Source organism: Lithobates pipiens, unplaced genomic scaffold (genome assembly GCF_037356315.1).
Source record: "Lithobates pipiens isolate NorthernLeopardFrog02 unplaced genomic scaffold, aLitPip1_a1.2 Scaffold_23, whole genome shotgun sequence".
Taxonomy (NCBI): domain Eukaryota; kingdom Metazoa; phylum Chordata; class Amphibia; order Anura; family Ranidae; genus Lithobates; species Lithobates pipiens.
Window position 1 is genome coordinate 256,031,131 of NW_027507785.1, and position 18,655 is coordinate 256,049,785.

The 18,655-nt window shown below is 42.6% G+C and overlaps 1 protein-coding gene across 4 annotated transcripts in view; it reads left to right on the forward strand.

Annotated features, from left to right (window-relative positions):
- The window catches only part of SLC35A3 (solute carrier family 35 member A3), a 105,706-nt gene that overhangs the window by 54,989 nt on the left and 32,062 nt on the right, over positions 1–18,655 (forward strand). For all 4 annotated transcript variants that reach the window (XM_077453070.1, XM_077453072.1, XM_077453071.1 and 1 more), the window contains exons 2-4: positions 2,620–2,824; positions 12,105–12,259; positions 17,124–17,246. In XM_077453070.1, coding sequence (XP_077309196.1) covers positions 2,638–2,824; positions 12,105–12,259; positions 17,124–17,246 — 465 coding nt within the window. In that variant the 5' untranslated portion in view covers positions 2,620–2,637. The remainder of the gene's footprint in view (positions 1–2,619; positions 2,825–12,104; positions 12,260–17,123; positions 17,247–18,655) is intronic.

Sequence of the window (18,655 nt, forward strand, 5' to 3'; positions counted from 1 at the left end):
CTAGCCGCAACGTAGTCCCGTCGCAACGAACGAAGGTCATCACGTTTCCGAACGTGTGTATGCAACACCGGTATCGGACAAAATCCGTCTGAAAAAATCCGATGGATTTTGTTGCCGGAATGTCCGACCGTGTGTACAAGGGCTAACACGTACAGTAAATATCTCCTAAACTGTGCACAATTAGGAGATATTTATAGTACCTATAGGTAAGCCTACCTATAGATAAAATTAATGTATTGGAGTTTATGCCCAGTTTAAATCCCATATAGGACATATGAGAAAAGCCTACCATAGTATAGACCAGCCATTCTCAACCAGGGTTCTCTGAGCCATAGGGTTCCTTCAGGGGTTGTTAGGGGTTCCTACAGCTGTGGCTGATTGCCCTCTCATTTTATGGCGCTTGCCTAGTTCTGGAGAAAGTGCCATTTGGCAAAACCAGTAGCACAACATTGTTATCACTTTAGCTAACAGCAGAAGCTTTGTATTCATTCACAGAATGCAAAGCTGCCTATGAATGGTTTAGTGCTGCTCAGCCAGACTGATTTGTGCCAGGTGTGAGACAGGAAGTCTGTCTCACAGCTGGAAGCCAGCACTGTGTACTGTATGTAGCTAAAATTTGCATGAAGTACTTTACATACAGTGCTTAGAGACAATGCAGAACTTGGTGAAGCAAATGGTTAATTCGGGCCAGCTTAGTCCAAATCAACTGTTTTTAAAGTGACATGAAACCTGGACATCAGCTTTAATATTGTGGATATACAATACAGTAAGTTGCCTTTTCTTCAGGACTATTTATTATACAAATGATGATTCTCACCTTCATCAGGTATACCAAGTGACTTTCCCCTGGAATTAATTTGCCAATATCTGGGATCTGTTTTTCATTGTGTTTATATTGGTGTTCTACCAAGGACTCTATACTCTGAATTACAGTAATTTATTAGAAGGTATGACTTAAGTTGGCCATAAATTCTCTTGCAAAGTGAGCAGTCCGTTTTTTGCCTTTTAGTAAATTAACCCCATAGAATTAAGTAAGGGCTAAAAGTCGATGGTAAATCAGACTTCATCCATGGTTTCTAAAATTTACAGAATTTTGCCATCATATAATTTTGCCTAGAGGTAAATTTTTTTCCCAAGATCATGACCTGTGAGCCAATGCTTGACTTCCATTAAAGTGAAAATCTGGGCTTTCCATGAATGAGAAATTACCCTTTTCCCTGTTTGCTGCTGTGAAAATATGTGCGACTAGTTTAAACTGGATATCGGTGTACTCCTTACGTTGTATATTTCACGCCTTCTTGCTCGGCTTATAGTAAAATGAGGGCCAGGCCCTCCTTCAGTGTTCTGGGGCCGGGCCCTCCTTCATTGTTCTGACTGGACGTCATATGACCTCCTTCAGAACAAGCCGATCGTACGTGCTGATCGGTGGTGACGTGTGTTGCTCAGACAGACTGCATCGCCGATCATGGTAAAGAGCCTATAATGTAGGCTCTTTACCATGCAATCAGCTGTGTCCAATCACATTGTAAGTGCCGATTATCAGCATTCCTCTACTCACGCCGACAGCACAAGTAGAGGAGAGCCGGTAAGTGGCTCTCCTGATGGGGGCGGGTCTCCGCTGATAATCAGTGCATTGATTAGAATTGCAGTCCCTAATTAGAAAGGGAAACCTGGGGCTGCTCCAAACATGCCCCTGGCACAACATGGAAGATGCTCTATCTCGGTACCCAAGAATTTCACAATGATGAGAATAAAAAAATAACAATTTGATACAAAAATTGCAGTCCCATCAGTGATGCCTGCCAATGCTCCCCAGTGATGCCTTTCAGTGCCCATCAGAGCTGCATATTAATGCTCATCAGTGGAACCGGAGAGGTCAGTCCGGCCTGACAGCTAACCGCACTGCAGTCTCGGGCTGCTAGCACTGCAGATTACCTTTCCTTTGCTCCTTCCTTGCCATTCAGTGCTTAGAGGGAAGAAGGACAACCCTATGTAAGCTCTAGGAGCGAAGATGATACGTATGCCTGTGTGACAGCACTAGGCTGAGTTCCTGAAATACAAAGCCGTGCTTTAGGTTCCCGTGCCACAAATCCTATTGGGTGTTTTGTTTGTTCATTGGGAGCTACTTCGAAGTATTTGACGACTTGTTCTCTACACGTAGATAAGAAATAATAATAAAAAAAAAAAGGGCATCTGATAACTTTTACATTTGATCATAAAAATATCTGGCAAATGGTGTGTGAAAGTCTTTCTAGTATTTCCAGTATGTCTGCTTCTTAACTTTTTATTTCATATTTACTGTATTTTAAAATTTTTTTCAGCGGGGTACTTTATTTGATGTCAGTGTCATCGACCTGCCCTATCACCTTTTATGAGCAGAGTTTATTGATCTTTTGACATTCTTTGAACTTTTTTGAGTTTAATTTTCCTTCTTTCATTCCTTGTGATAAAGCAACACTCATTGGATTGTGGAGAAATGTCTTGCAGTAAATAGTTCTAATATTGGTGCTGTGCCAGATTCTTGTACAAAACACACTGGGAACTGAAAATTTAAATTTATTTTATTGTCCCAATGAAATGAGACATTTCTTACAAAGTTGTATTTTTCCTTGGCTGTAGGTCTCTCCAGAAAGCACAATGACGTCCCATCTCAAGTACATCTCTTTAGGCATCCTGGTGTTTCAGACTACCAGCCTGGTTCTCACTATGCGCTACTCCCGCACGCTTAAGGAGGAGGGTCCTCGCTACTTGTCTTCTACTGCTGTAGTGGCTGCTGAGGCGCTGAAGATTGTAGCATGCATCCTTTTGGTCTATAAGGACAACAGTAAGCAAAAGATTCATTCTTCTCCTTCTCCTTCTCCTTCTCCTTCTCCTTCTCCTTCTCCTTCTCCTTCTCCTTCTCCTTCTCCTTCTCCTTCTCCTTCTCCTTCTCCTTCTTCTCCTTCTCCTTCTCCTTCTCCTTCTTCTCCTTCTCCTTCTCCTTCTTCTCCTTCTCCTTCTCCTTCTTCTCCTTCTCCTTCTCCTTCTTCTCCTTCTCCTTCTCCTTCTCCTTCTCCTTCTAACGATAGAACAAGAAGCCAATGGCCAGAGTACATAAACAAAAACATGACAGTAGTATCAAAAAAAAGAAGCACTTCCACATAGAAGAATGTCCTCAGGGTTCCACAAAGACTTCGGGCAGTATCCATAGAATAACCTTTAGTACAGACAGTCCCCGAGTTGCATACATCCGACTCCTAATTGCAAACGGAAGGAGACAACAGGAAGTGAGAAGAACTCTACCCCTAGGAAGGGAATTTCTCTCCTGTAAGAGTTATGGGGAAAAATGTGTCTACATTGAAGCTTTATCACCAAGACTTGTTTCCACAACAACCGAAAATTTTCTAAATCCAGTTATCACAGGGACAGAAAGTGAGATGAAATCTTCTGATCAGGGGCACAGACAACGAAACAAACAAAAAAAATGTACCCTGTTACAACTTGCATGCAATTTCAACTTAAGACTAAACCTACAGAAGGTTGTGTTAAAGTGTTTTTTCACCTTAATGCATTCTATGCATTAAGGTGAAAAAACATCTGACAATACCGCCCCGGACCCCTCAAAAGTCCCACGCTCGCCCCCGACATCCTCTTTGCCGCTCAACCTGGCTGTTGATTGGTTACAATGGATGGATTAAAAGCATCGCAGCCATTGGCTCGTGCTGCTGTCAATCGCATACAATGATGTGGTGCGCCGGGGGGCGGGGCCAAGTGATACAGTGAGCGGCTATGGCAGCCAGCTGTATAACGGGAGTGCGTCCGCAAGCACAAAATGAGAGGGAGCTTGAATTAAGGTGTTGAGTCCTTGTGGGGGGGGGGGGCCGAGACAGCCGCTGAGGGCCCCCAGAATACCAGGTTCGGGGCCACTGTGTTTAAAACGAGCTGCACAGTAGAGGTAAGTAGAACATGTTTGTTATTTAAAAAAAATAAAATAAAATCGTCTTTAGTGATCCTTTTAAGGGTACATTCACACTAGGTGTGGTGGGACTGTGTTGGGGTGGCTAGTCCAGCATAGTCCCACTGCACCTCCACCACAAGGCAAAACACCTTGTCTCCAGTTTGGCCAGTTGACACCACTGTCTTGGGGTGGTGTGCAGGCGATGTGTGTTGAAAAAGTACAACCATACTTTAAAAAAAAAAAAGTGAACAGTGCAATGGACCAGGATCAGCACATCTGCACTGCGATGTACACTATCCGCTGCTTTTTAACCCAGCGGCTGATGTGAATGGACCCTTATCTTTCCCCTAAGCATAAATGAGTAATTAACCCTTGCAGTGCTCTACAGCAAGGGATAGTTTATTTGCCCAGAACTGTGAAATTATTTATTGGCAAGATTTCCCTTCTCTTCCTGTCCCACAGATGCAACAGAAAGGGAGAGGAAATCTCTAATAGATGAGTGTGGACACCTTCTTAGATAATTATAAGAACGGGTGTCTCCATTGGAAGATCTTGTCCTGGTGACCACTAACCTTTGTGATTTCTCATAAATTTTTTGTTTCAAGGGCAAAAATTCAGTAATCACAGGGGTTTTAATACTTCTACACGCCATCCAAAATTAAAAGGGGGGGGAAAAAAATAGAAATGGCTATACATGCTGTTTTAATAGTGCTATAACCTAAAATGGAAAAAAATGTAACGGTCGCACTCCACTTTTAGCTCCTCTTGCCATAAAGTGACTGCATATAACAATATCTCCACCTGGGAACCAACCATCCTTGATGCACCTCTGCTGTCTTGCTGTCCCTGTGAACAAACCAGCAGTGGTGAAATGCGTCAAGGAAAGTTGGTTCCCAGGTGGAGATATTGTTGTATGCAGGCACTTTGACAACTAATAAATATGGCAAGGCGGGCCATGGCTGGACTGCGGGTGATACATTTTTTTTTTTTCAGATTTCTGTTGGGAAGTAGAGACGGATTACAGTAGTTGGTACACAAATTGTCCATGTACAGGAGGGGTGAGTCTTGAGCAGAGCTGTGGATGTGGGTATGTCTTTGTCATATATTCTAAAATGCTTTGTGTTTTATTGATAGTGGAGTTTTTCTTACATTAAAAATCATTTGTGTGTGTGTGTGTCAGTAGAACCAAAAAAAAAAATCTAGATCCTGCATTACAATTAACCTGACCACCATCAACAGGGCAAACCTGTCCAACCTGTGTTTCTTCAGTCCATTGTATTGATCAAGGGTTTTTGGTTAGTTTCTATGAGCAGCAAGAAGTTTGTGTAGCATGGTTTTCATGCATCTGTTTTATCTTCGTTTTTTTATTTATTTATTTTTTCCCTTTCAAAAAGTGCATTTATTTATTTTCTAAGGTGCCTGCAAAGCATTGCACCTACAATCAGCAGATTGTGGGCGCAGTCTCGGGCTCCTGCAGACTCTCAGCATACCTGTCTGCTCATACATTGTACCGGCAGGCCGTTACCTGAGAGTAGGAAGAATTGATGAACTACTAGAGCGTTCACAAGCGCCCTCCTAGTTCATTGAGAACTACAAGCCATCAGCCGCAATGGCTAATGATACTTGTAGGCTATAACTCACAGGAAGCTGTGAATGAATGATGCGGCCCTATGGGCAGAACCCCGCACAGCCACATTGTTATTAAAATGTGACAGCGGGGAGAGAATCTCGGGCCGTCTGCTGTCAAAGGGAGGATTGAGGGGGTTGTGAGAAGTTGCAGATGCTGCAACATGTTACCTGTTCTGCCTTAAAAACATGTTCCAAAGATGAGTTTATCCTTTTAAATTCAAGCAGATTGAATACCTGAATTTGAATTGGTATTAACCACTTCAATACCGGGCACTTATACACCTTCCTGCCCAGATTAATTTTGAGCTTTCAGCGCTGTCGCACTTTGAATGACAATTACGCAGTCATGCTACACTGTATCCAAACTAAATTTTTATCATTTTGTTCCCACAAATAGAGCTTTCTTTTGGTGGTATTTGATCGCCTCTGGGATTTTTATTTTCTGCTAATCAAATAAAAAAAGATCGAAAATTTTGGAAAAAAAAAATAACTTTTTTTTGTTTACAAAAACTTTGTAAATAAGTACGTTTTCTCATTCACTGACGGGTCTGCAGTGACGGGCACTGATAAGGTGGCACTGATGGGCACCGATGATGTGGCACTGATAGGCGGCACGCATGGGCACTGTTAGGCAGCACGGATGAGCACTGATAGGCGGCAGTGTAGTGTACAGTATTGTAGGGATGGATGCAAATCGGTGCCAAACCATAATGCATGGTAAGCAGTGATGCTCATTTTGGGCACTGGCATCCATTGTGGGCACTGACTGGCATCCCTGGTGGTCTAGGGGGGCATACCTGGTGCTGGGCATCCCTGGTGGTCTGGTGGCCATACCTGGTGCTGGGCATCCCTTGTGGTCTGGTGGCATCCCTGGTGGTCCAGTGTGGGCATCCTCGGGAGAGGGGGGGTGTCATAATCAGCACAGACCCCCCCCCCCCCGTCCCCCCCGTCAGAGGAACAGCCAATTCACCGGCTCTTCCTATTTACACTGTGATCAGCCATGATTGGACACGGCTGATCACATGGTAAAGGGTAACTGAGATCGTAGTTGCGGTGTGTCAGATTGACACACGCAACACCGATTTCTGCAATGCTTAATATCCTGATCATGTCCGGTCAGGATATTAAAACCACTTTGCCACCGTCATTTTGCTATATGGCGGGCGGCAAGTGGTTAAACTGTTGAGTCCCTGTACAGCAGAGAAAGGAAAAGGAGGAGGATAAAGCGGCACAAGGAACCAGAAAGGTGTGCTTTAGTGCCAGGAGCTTGCTGATAGGAGAGAGCAGAGTGAGAGCAGTGTGTTCATCATCATCTGCTGCCTTTTTTTTTTTTCCAACGCTAAAGAAATGGCTGCACTCCAAGATCCATCAAAATTCTGTAATAAACGAACATCCCAAGTGTTACAGACAGTTCAAATGGTAGACACGTTTCACACACTGACAGATGTGCTTGTTCATTGATGAATAAGCGCACCTCTCTGTGTGTGAAACGCATCTACCATTTGAACTGTCTGTAACACTTGGGATGTTCGTTTATTACAGAATTTTGATGGATCTTGGAGTGCAGCCATTTCTTCAGTGTTGATCGTATGTGGAGGCGAGCCGAGGCGGGCACCTGTGATATCATTAGGCTTCCTGTCTCACCTGGAGCAGCGAGTGAGTTCTTTTGTTTAGATATTCTGATTTTTTTTTTTTTTCCCACTGTCTGCTCAAAGGCTTTGGAAGTGACGAGACCTGTAAGTGAAGGTAAAATTGCAGCAGAGAAAGATCAGGTAACCCTGTGCTGGGGGGGGAAGAGCTGCTTACATGCACACAATGGGGTTGATTTACTAAAACTGGAGAGTGCAAAATCTGGTTCATGGCAGCCAATCGGCTTCTAACTTCAGCCTGTTCAATTAACCTTTGACAAAAAAAAAAAACCCTGGAAGCTGATTGGTGTCTATGCAAATAAACTGTGTGATGTTTTATAAGAATGCATTACATAACGTTTGTGTAATATTTTATAACAATGCATTGCACTGCCTTATCACAGCACACATCAGTGTAATATACAGAGCATAACGGCACCTGGCAGTGCGAATATGACCTGAACGTTTAAGCATGCGTTTTTGCTTCTTCATGTCAGTTCCATGCCAGTTCCCTTGTTTCCCATGCAGACGTTTATTTTCTGTTCCTTCTATCAAGGCCTAGATCCAATTTGTTAAACAAATATACAGAAAGTATTTGCCACGTAAGTAAAAGGCTGTAGACCTTTTGAATACATGATGAGCTGTAAACTTTATTTTTAACTAATGCAAACACCTATAATACAAACAAATGAGAATAGCCTTAATCAAATTGTCCTTATTAGCACAACAATGTCAACATATAATCTGCTAAGGCTTGCAAATGACATAGAATCCTTGGTTGCCGTAACATGTATTATACTGGAACCATTCACTTGTACAGATGAATAAAGATTTGCTGACAACCTCTAATTGCTATAAAAGTCAGCAGATGTTTGCTGGTAGGGTGCTGAACTCATGGATATGAAGAAGTTCTATGACTGTGAAAAGGCAGCACCCTTACAGTTCACATCCATGATAGTCCTTTTCTGTTTTTAACCCCAAAGGAAAAGGAATTGCTGTTCAAGTCTGTTCTATATAGTATTACAGGGCTCAAAATTTCAAGTCCTGAGCTACTAGCCAAGCCTTAAAGCTTCATACACACAATCGGATTTTCTGAGGGGAAATGTGTGATGACAGGCTGTTGGTGGAAAATCCGACCGTGTGTACGCTCCATCGGACAACTGTTGGCCAACTTTCTGTGGACAAATGTTAGATGGCAGGTTTATAAATTTTCCACGGACAAATATATGTTGTCGGATGTCTGAACGCGTATACACAAGTCCATCGAACAAAAGTCCAAAGTACAAACGCACATGCTCAGAAAAAAGGGCGAGCCAGAAGCGGTCAGTCTTGTAAATTAGCGTTCGTAATGGAGAATTAACATTCGTGAAGTGGCAAATTATGAAATCTCGATATGCAGAGCACAGTCTCCTCTTTAATGGTATATCAAGAATAATATAATGTTTTGTTTTTTGGGCAAGTTACCACAACGCCCATTATCCTGTCGTTTTTAAGATCAAAGATACAACTTTGTTGGTGTTCCTTGTTAATTTTACATTGTATTATAACACGCTATCTTCTCCGATTCCGCAACATGGCTGGTTGACGAATGGCCGTTCAGAAACAAACTGAAAAGTGCGAATCAACACTCTCCAAACTTCTACTAACACAAAATTAGAAGGAGCCCAAAAGTTGGCGCTAAAGAGTTGAAAAACAACGTAGTACGTCACTACGTTCGTAATTTTTGGCCAAAAATTGTGTGGCCGTGTGTATGCAAGACAAGTTTGGGCCAACGCCTGTTGGACAAAATATCACAGTTTTGTGATATTTTGATATTCTGGTCATGTGTATTAGCTTTATAGTTGCTCACCTTCTGTTACCCCACCCAAACCCTACCCTGCCCCGCCCCTAATTCTACCCCTAAACACCGCTTGTAAATGATGTCATGAAATTTCGCGATTAAATGCTTTATTTAGAATTAAGTTACACAAATATTAAAAACTATTTTAACATAAAACAATATTGTATATAATAGTGATAAAACCAAACTTTAATTCAGTGGCCATTACAAAAAAATTTGCAAAATCCTGTGTATAACCTTTCTCAGTGATACAGAAGTGCTTGTGCTTGACAACATTCATATGAATCAAAAGTCCATAGCAAATATTAGTTTATATTGGAAGCAGAAATTGTGTTAGCCCACAATGGGTATTAGGAGCTGCGTGCAGATCAATGGGTATTTTTCTGTGCAAACAGGGATTTCAAAAGGACAAAATGCAGATAAATGTACATGCAATGAGATGTTCTTAAATTTCTGATTGTAAAGGCAGAAGGTTTTTTTTATCTTAATGCATTCTAATACTTACCTGACCCCATCTCTATTCAGCGGTATTGCAGGAGAGACTTGGCTGTCTGGGACTCTCCTCTTCATTGGCTGAGACAACAGTGAATCGCCATTGGCTCCTTCTGCTCTCAAAGTCGGTGAGCCAATGAGGAGAGTGTCTCTGTCTGAATGGACACATGGAGCTGTGGCTCAGGTCAGGTGCACCCATAGCAAGCTGCTTGCTGTGGGGGCACTCGGCGGGAGGGAGGGGCCAGGAGCGCCAAAGAGGGGACAATCTGCTCTGTGCAGTGGTTTTGCACAGAGCAGGTAAGTATAACATATTTGTTATTTTTAAGCAAAAAAAACCCCCAATACTTTAATGTCATTTTTAAGGCTGGTTTCAGTTTCACACGGGAGGTCTGATCAGGTCCACCTGTCAGTTTTTCAGGCGGATTTGCTGGGACCAGCCATTGTTCTATGTGGAGAGGTGGATGTCCGATGTTACCAGCATCCTATCGGATCCTGTTTGCCAAACATAGATGGATAGGGGATCTGGAGCAATGATTCTCAACCTAGGGTTCCTCCAGAGGTTGCTAGGGGTTCCTTCAGCATTGGGCCATTTCGGCCTCTCAAATAAGTTCCCACTGACACCATTGATCTTTTTAGCTATCTGTAAGGAGGTAATTCTTCCCAATGACCACAAGTGTAAGGACCATTCTTCCCACTGACCATCACACTAATGTATCAGGAGAACTATTTCAAGGGTTCATCTGTGTTGAAAAGGTTGAGAAAGGCTGGTCTGGAGGATCAGATGACAACTGGATGGAAACAGACAGGCAGTCTGTTTTACATCCGACCGCCCCATAGAGAACGGCAGGGCTGTCCGTGGCCACTCTACATGGCAGAGTGGCCACAGACCTGTCATCTGCCCGCTCAGTGGGGACCTATGGGAGTCCACGGGGGCCAATGGGGGTCCCCCCCATTTAAAGGGGCCTAGCTCCGTTACTCAAGTCAGGCTGAGATTGTACACAGAGCTGTGCATACCAAGAGCAGAGGCTGCTGAGCAGCTGTGGGGCTAATTCACACCATGTACGGTGACAGGCATTTCACTGCAAGGACACACAGGAAACAATTATTTCCTATGTGTCCCATTCACACTGCAATGCAGCCTATGGTTACGATGAAATGCAGATAAGCTGAATTTTATCGTAGTGCATCACGTTGTACATTGCCGTGAATGAAGTATATGTCTTTGTACAGTTCAAATAAAGTTTGTACGAAACAAAAATAATTAAAAGGGAGCCTTGTGATGTGCTGAATCACACGCCACACTGAAGCCAGGAATGGATAGCTGCCAGAGCGGTAAACATGGTGCCGCGCCACATTTCAGCGGTTAATCACTCTTGTTAATGTATCAAATTCATGAAGCATCTGTGACAGTTTTTTGGTTCTAACAGCTACTTATGCACAAAATTCAGGTAGATCTAAAATGCTCAGCTTTTATGTTGTGGCACAATGCCTGCTCCCAATTCAAGATAAAATGCCACCAGTTTGAGTCTTACGAAAGTGGAGTTAAATAAGATCAATTCTTTTTGTGAAAATAGAGAGACTCTGACAGATTTTGCAAAAGTGTCTTGTGTGCAGGGCTTTTTTTCAGCAGGAACTAGGGGGAACTCAGTTCCACCACCTCTGTCTCAGGTCTTCTGCTCCCTGCTCAACACTATCACTTGGTAACACTGAAGTCCAGCTTCTGCATTTACACGTTATAGCTTATCGCCCAGTAGCTCCCACAGGTCAGATCTCCTGTGCAGATCCCACTGAGTGCCAGACAGGGACAAGGGAGATGCAGAACAGGTGCACCCTAGGTGGTCTCCATTTTTTCCCCGGTGACCAGTTGTTGGTGCTCCTACTGCATAATCTCCCTTGCAAGTGACTGTAGTATAGTATAGTATGCTGGGGAGGTACTACAGCCGCATAGGTGTTTCAGATTAATATTGAAACAATGGTAAGATATGACAGATGTTGCAGCTTTTAAGGAGGGGGGAGAAAATGAGGGCAGTGGAGGGAGGGGGTTTTATGCAGAGGGAAGAGCTACTATTTTATGCCATTTGGCAGGTATGCGAGTGTGGCGAGCATGGTTGAGTTCCTGCACCTATTCCCTGAGAAAAGTCCTGCTTGTGTGCATTCTAAAAGTGGCACAGTTTGTGTGACATAAGTCCTAGACCGATACACAAACTAGGCGCACGCTGCACTACACGGTGCAACACTTTTTAAAAATCTATCTGCACCGTTCTAGAGGTAGTCTCTTCTGCAATTAAAAGGCTACCTGCCAGCAATTTTGTTTCATTCCACTATAAATTTCTATATCATTTTTTTGGCGGGGGGGCTTTAATATCCTTTATAAGGACCGCACAGACTGGTGCTCAATGATCTCTGCACACACCATTCATCAGGCTTATCTTGTAATGGTAGACTATATAGAAAGGTGACAATGCATAAAATGACATAACAATTGGCAACAAACGGGACTGAATGATTGTATAAGAACAGGATGTGCAAAGCTTTCTGAGTTACTTGTATCATTTGTTAATGTGGTTTTGTTTTATAGATTGTAGTCTACGAGCCTTGAATCGAGTCCTTCATGATGAAATTATCAATAAACCCATGGATACGCTAAAACTTGCCATACCTTCTGGGATCTACACCCTGCAAAATAACCTTCTGTATGTCGCACTGTCAAATCTTGATGCAGCAACTTATCAGGTAGTGTCATTGTACAGTGTGTGTATGTACATACAGTCATGGGGGGGAAAAAAGCTAATATGCCCCATAAAAATTGTTGCTTATTTAACATATTTGAGCAGGCAAACATTTTAGTCATTGGTCCTTTAGCTGGAAAATGGTCCGGGGCTTAAGTGGTTAAAAACCCCTTTTTGCGATTTGGCACTGACAATTGCGCGGTCGAGTGTCGTGGCTCCAAAAAAAAATTGACGTCCTTTTTTTCCCCACAAATAGAGCTTTCTTTTGGTGGTATACGATCACCCCTGCGGTTTTTATTTTTTGCGCTATAAACAAAAAAGCAACAATTTTGGAAAAAAAACGCATTATTTTTTACATTTTGCTATAATAAATATCCCCCAAAAATATATAGAAATATATTATATATATATATATATATATATATATATATATATATATATATATATATATATATATATATATATTATAATATAATATAATATAATTTTTTCCTCAGTTTAGGCAGATACGTATTCTTCTACATATTTTTGGTTAAAAAAAAAAATTGCAATAAACGTTTGTTGATTGGTTTGTGCAAAAGTTATAGCATCTGCAAAATAGGGGATAGTTTTATGGCATTTTTATAAATTTTTTTTTTTTACTAGTAATGGCGGCGATCAGCGATTTTATTGTGACTGCGACATTATGGCGGACACATTTTTGGAACCATTGTGTGTGTTTTTAACTGTAGGGGGTGTGGCTTGGTGTATGACCTCACTGATAGTCTGTTCCCTGTTATTGGGAAAGACTATCAGTGAGAGCCTCAGTAGGAAACACAAGGAGAGGTTTGTTTACACTTACCTCTCCTCGTTCTTCAGCTCTGTGACCCGATCGCGGGACACCGGCGCCGAACGAGTCCCGCGGCCATGGTCCCGGAGCTCAGGACCGGGTCGCGAGTGCGGCGGCACGCTCGCGACCCACGGCTGGGCACTTAAAGGGCAACGTACCTGTACGTGCTTGTGCCCAGCCCTGCCATTCTGCCGACGTACATCGCCGTGAGGTTGTCCTTAAGCGGTTAAGCAGGGTCTACAGATAAAGGTGATGTACTTTAAAGTTTTAGGATTAGTACATTTATTCTAGTTTAAAATCCGCACTTGGGACAGTACTAACACTGAATGAATATTGTCCTTTGTGCTGGAGGCTGCTGTGTTGATTGAAATCTTTTTTTATTTTTTATTTTTTTTCCTCTGCTCCTCCAGATACACCTGCAGCTGTGGTCTTGCGGGGGTTAGTACAATCCTTTTGGACCTGTCACAGGCACTTTTTCAAAAGTGCTGACTATGCCCACCCTTTTGGCTCACATTCCACCCCCCTACTGTACTATCATTTCCTGCAGAGAAAAACCCCATGAATAGGGGACTGATTTATGAATTAAAGGCCCACCTCCTTCATTCAAAGAGCGCTGCGGGAAGGAAGCATACAGCTTTTAGAAAAGGAGCAGAGGGGGAAAGGCGGGCATTGCTGGCACTTTTTGACAACCGTTCGTGACAGCTCAGGTGGCTTGTATTAGCACCCTAAGCTGTGCTCGAGAGGGGATGAAGGTTTCAACAAACATAGCAGCCCCCAGCTCAAGGGGCAGCTTTCATTCAATGTAAGTACCAAATAGGATTTTCCCGATCCACTTCAAGTACCGATACTTTTTATCAAATGCTCACCGATACCGATTACCGATACTATTTTTTTTTTTTTTTTATGTGACGGTTTTCAAAGCACAATACAGATTAGGTGGCACTGATATGCAGCTCTGACAGGTGGTGGGCACTGATAGATGGCATTGACAGGTGGCTGACACTGATGGATGGCATTGATAGGGGGTCAATTATGGGCATTGGGCACTGATAGGTGGCATTTATGGTCATTGGGCACTGATAGGTGGCATTTATGGGCACTGATGGGCAGGCACTGTCATGCCATGAGGAAAGGCTGCTGCGACGCCCATCTTAGTACTCCTTGCACTCGGCCGCATTAAAAGCAGCAGCGGCCATCTTGTTACACCCACCCCCAACTATAGAGGCTGGGTGTAATAAGATGTCTGCTGCTGGCTTACTGCAGCTGAGTGCAGGGTGTACCAAGATGGGTGTCAGGATGTCTAACCGCTGACGTCAACACGGAGCGTCACTTCTGTTCGCGCTGACTTCCAGTTGCGCCGAGTCACTAATCCTCCCTCCCAGGTATTGGATCAGGCATCGGGAGCATTTGTGCGAGTACAAGTACTCGTGCAAATGCTCAGTATCAGTATCGGGACAACCCTAGTACCAGCCCTGGCTCTAATTTAAAAACTAAAGCAGAACTAAATTCTTGAAGACCCTGAGTGTCTCCTTAAAGAGAAGCTGTCATCAAAAATCAGGGGGACTTTTGTGCCCTCTATGTGATGTAAAAAATTTTTTTTCTTAATTTTTAAGAAATAGTTACACCTAAGCACCAAAATCCCCCCCCCCCCCCCCAAAAAAAAAAAAAATGTTTAGTCCTCTCAGCTGTGAGAATAAGTATACATTTTTTACTTTTAAATTGTAGGAACCAAAGTTACAGCTAAGCACATAACCTCCCCCCAAAATAGTTGTGGCCGCCCCACTCCCACATATATGAACGCACAAATGTAAACGCACGCGTCGGCGCCTACGCATTAAAACATTGATTGTGATACATGTTGCATTTTTCACGACAGAGTGAGACCAATATTTCTAGTACCAGATCTTCTCTATAAGCTAAACTGATGACCTGTAGGGGGCTTTTAAAGCGTTGTACTAGGCATCATCTAATCGGTAGCACCTGATTGTACTTGAAGCGGTGATAAATGAAGGCGTGTACTTTTTTGCCACATGACAAATCTGAAATTTCTTTCAATATAGATGGTGAGAATAAATACACAATGTCAGTTGTATTTGTCATTTGTACATCACCTTTATCTATAGGGTTTGATGACATGGTTGCCTGTTCACATATGTTGGAAAAGTCAACAATTTTGAGGGGTGTAATACTTTATTGCATGACTGCATGTGTGTGTAATAATAAAATATATACAGGACTGTGCAAATGATTTTTAGGCAGGTGTAAATTAAGAATGCTTTCAGAAATAGAAGTGTTAATAGTTTATTTTTATAAATTAACAAAAAGGAAAGTAAATGAACAGAAGAGGAATGTAAATCAAATGAATGTTTGGTGTAACTACCATTTTGACCAGCATTACTACCGCTACACTTGCACACAGTTTTTGAAGGAACTCGGCAGGTAAGTTGTTCCAAACTTCTTGGAGAACTAACCACTGATCAGTGCGGCAACCCCAACCTTCATCCTGCCAGCTAGTGAGGAGACTGATAGCCCAGAGGGACAGATGTAGCGAGGGCATGAGCCGGCACACGGGACAGCTGCAGCTTAATGATGGGTGTGAGGCAGATCTGGGACCCATGGCAGGCAGAGAAGGATCCTGGCTGTTGCTCCTTTCCCTGGGGGGGTTCAATGCATCTCCTTCTGGCCAAATAGGAAGTGGGTCCTGAGACCCGGACTTGATTAACCGGGAGTCCCCAGACTCTCAGCCAATCAGATCTCAACTGCTTCCTGATTGGCTGGGAAGAGAATTAGGAAGATAATAGCAAAATATTAATTTGCTATTATCACAGGCTAGGTGGGCCTCAGGCACAGTGCTCTGCACCCAGAGCCCACCCTTTTTTTTTTTTTTTAAGCCAATTAGAGCCTCAGGCTTTAATCATGTGCTTCAAAAAACAAAAAGCACATTGGAATAGATGTGTCTGGCACCCTGCATGTAGATTAGAGGACTGGACACTATGTTAAACCAAATTTTCTTTTGCAAAATATGAAAGATGATGTTACGGTGCAACTTTTCAAATCTTTTGGGAACCAGTGACACGAATACAGTGGTCAGTGCTAAAAATATGCATGGCTACTGTACTAATGACACTGACTGGGAAAGGGTTAAACATCCGGGCGATCAAAGGGTGAACTGTGTGCCTAACCAGTGTTTTACCATACTGTCTAAGGTGTTTTTACTAGGGGGAGGGAAATGATGTATTCCCTGCTTTGCAAGGACACAAACCCCCCCCCCCCCCCCCGTCAGAACGGAGATCTGCTTGTTTTACATGAAGAGCTCGCAGTTCTGTGTCTCTCTATGCCCACCGATCGGCCTCTGTTGTGTATGACAGCGGAAGGGATCACCGGCGGCTTGCATGCACTCCCCTTACCCTGTGGTGTCGGATCGTGTATGTAAGTGTGTGTGTGTGTGTGTATTTAAAAAAAAAAAAAAAAATATATATATATATATATATATATATATATATATATATATATATATATATAATACAAGTGTCGACCTGTAGTGCTAAACAAGCAGTTATGGAAGGATTTCCTACTCCAGCTTCCCTAATCTGCATACTTTCTCTAGCTGCAGAAGTAATGCAGCCAGAGGACCAGCATAACAGGCGAGCAATAAACATTTTCAGAAATCGGTCAGCAATCACAGCCCACACATTTCTCTCATGGCAGGTGTACTTTAGACAGTAATACTAATAACACATTGCTTTCACTGCCAAATAATGTGGAAAGAACCGTTCAATGTTAGTTTAATACATACTTGAGGGTATTCGTGTGGGAGGAGCAAGGGCCAAGGAAATAGTCTAAAGGGGTTCTGGGTGGGTAATCGGTAATCTCCCACATATGATGCTGCTGCTTCTACTCCATTTTTGTATACCATTTATAAATCAATTGTAACAGCCACAAACCTTTTACTAAATAAAACTGTATACTGTTCATTACTGTGAATAAGCTATATTTTGCATTTATTTCTTATATTGATATTTGTTTCTCTGTTCTCCAGGTGACCTATCAGCTTAAAATCCTTACTACTGCTCTGTTCTCAGTGTCGATGCTTCAGAAAAAGCTGACTAAATATCAGTGGCTTTCCTTGTTAATCCTCATGTCAGGAGTAACACTAGTCCAGGTAAATACATGACATGTATAATCTGTTAATCTATGCTTTAGTCAACAAGGGAAGTCTCCTGCTGGTTTGTGGCATGTTTTACACCAGCTTCCTTCGTCAAGAGCTTCCAATTTGAGAAACCTCCATTTATGTTTGTGTTCCTATACACACAATATACCTAAAAGTAATTTCAAAAAACATTTCTTACCTTGTTTCTTTGGAGCAGAATACTGCAAAGTATTTAGAACATGTTCAGATGGACAATGTAGGACGGAGTCCACTTCCCCTCATAAACACACAATGCAGGTCTTAAACCCCTTGTTAAGACAGGATTGATATCCAATTTACCACCAATAAGATCTGCCAGCATGGCACAGGTAGGGTTAATTAAAGTTAACATTAACTCCACAGCCCTCTCCTTACATAATGTCGGGGGAAGCATGGGTAGTTAGTTTAAGCAAGTAAAAAAATAAAACTTAGTGGTTGTAAGACATGAAATATGAACAAAGCTTATCTCTCTATAGTGTGTACTTGTCAGTTAAGAGCACTAAGGGATTGATTTACTAAAACTAAGTAATGCAAAATCTGGTGCAGCTGTACATGGTAACCAATCAGTTTTTAACCTCTCCTTGTTCAATTAAGCTTTGACAAAAAAAAAACCTGGAAGCCGATTCGGTTTCTATGCAGAGCTGGAACAGATTTTTCAAACTCAGTCACGAAATTCCCATACGACAAAAAAAAAAATTTGGAAGTGATCTCATGTGTTGTAATGCATTTGTATTGCATTTTCGTTTCCATAATATTTTATTGAGGATGTTAAGGTATACATACAGAGTCAAATGTGTGTACAATAATATACTTTGCATGGGCCCATTGTCCCGGGGAAATACAGGTAAACCAAAACTAGAACCAAAACATTGTTAACATTCATTCTTGTTTTAACAATTCAAAAGTATGTAGAAGAGTTATGGTGATTTCAAGGGAAGCCAGCGGGGTAGCAAATATTGTATAGTGAACACAAGTTGGTTATGTGTTTTGTAGGCCTGGAGGGGCCTACTTGGATTGGGCAGTTCTAAGAGTAATGCTGGTTTCTTGAGCTAATAGCGGTTGTGTAGGAGAGTCTCTGTATGAGAGTGGGTGCACATAGTTTGTGGTGCGATAGGTTATCCTGGGAGAATATAGTCGGCCAGCTGACAACCAGGTTTAATTTTAATTTTATGTGGGTGGGGCTGGTGCATGGTAAGAGAAGAGGTGAGACCGTAGAGGAAGAAAGAAGGATTGGGTGGGTGGGAAGAAGGATGCGTGTGGAGGTGTCAGAGGATATTGTCGGGATAGACCAGCGCGGGGGGGGGGGGGGGGGGGCCTAAGCCTCCTGTCTGACCCGGGTTTGCCATCCATCCAGCCATAGTTATCCCTGAGGCCATAGGAGA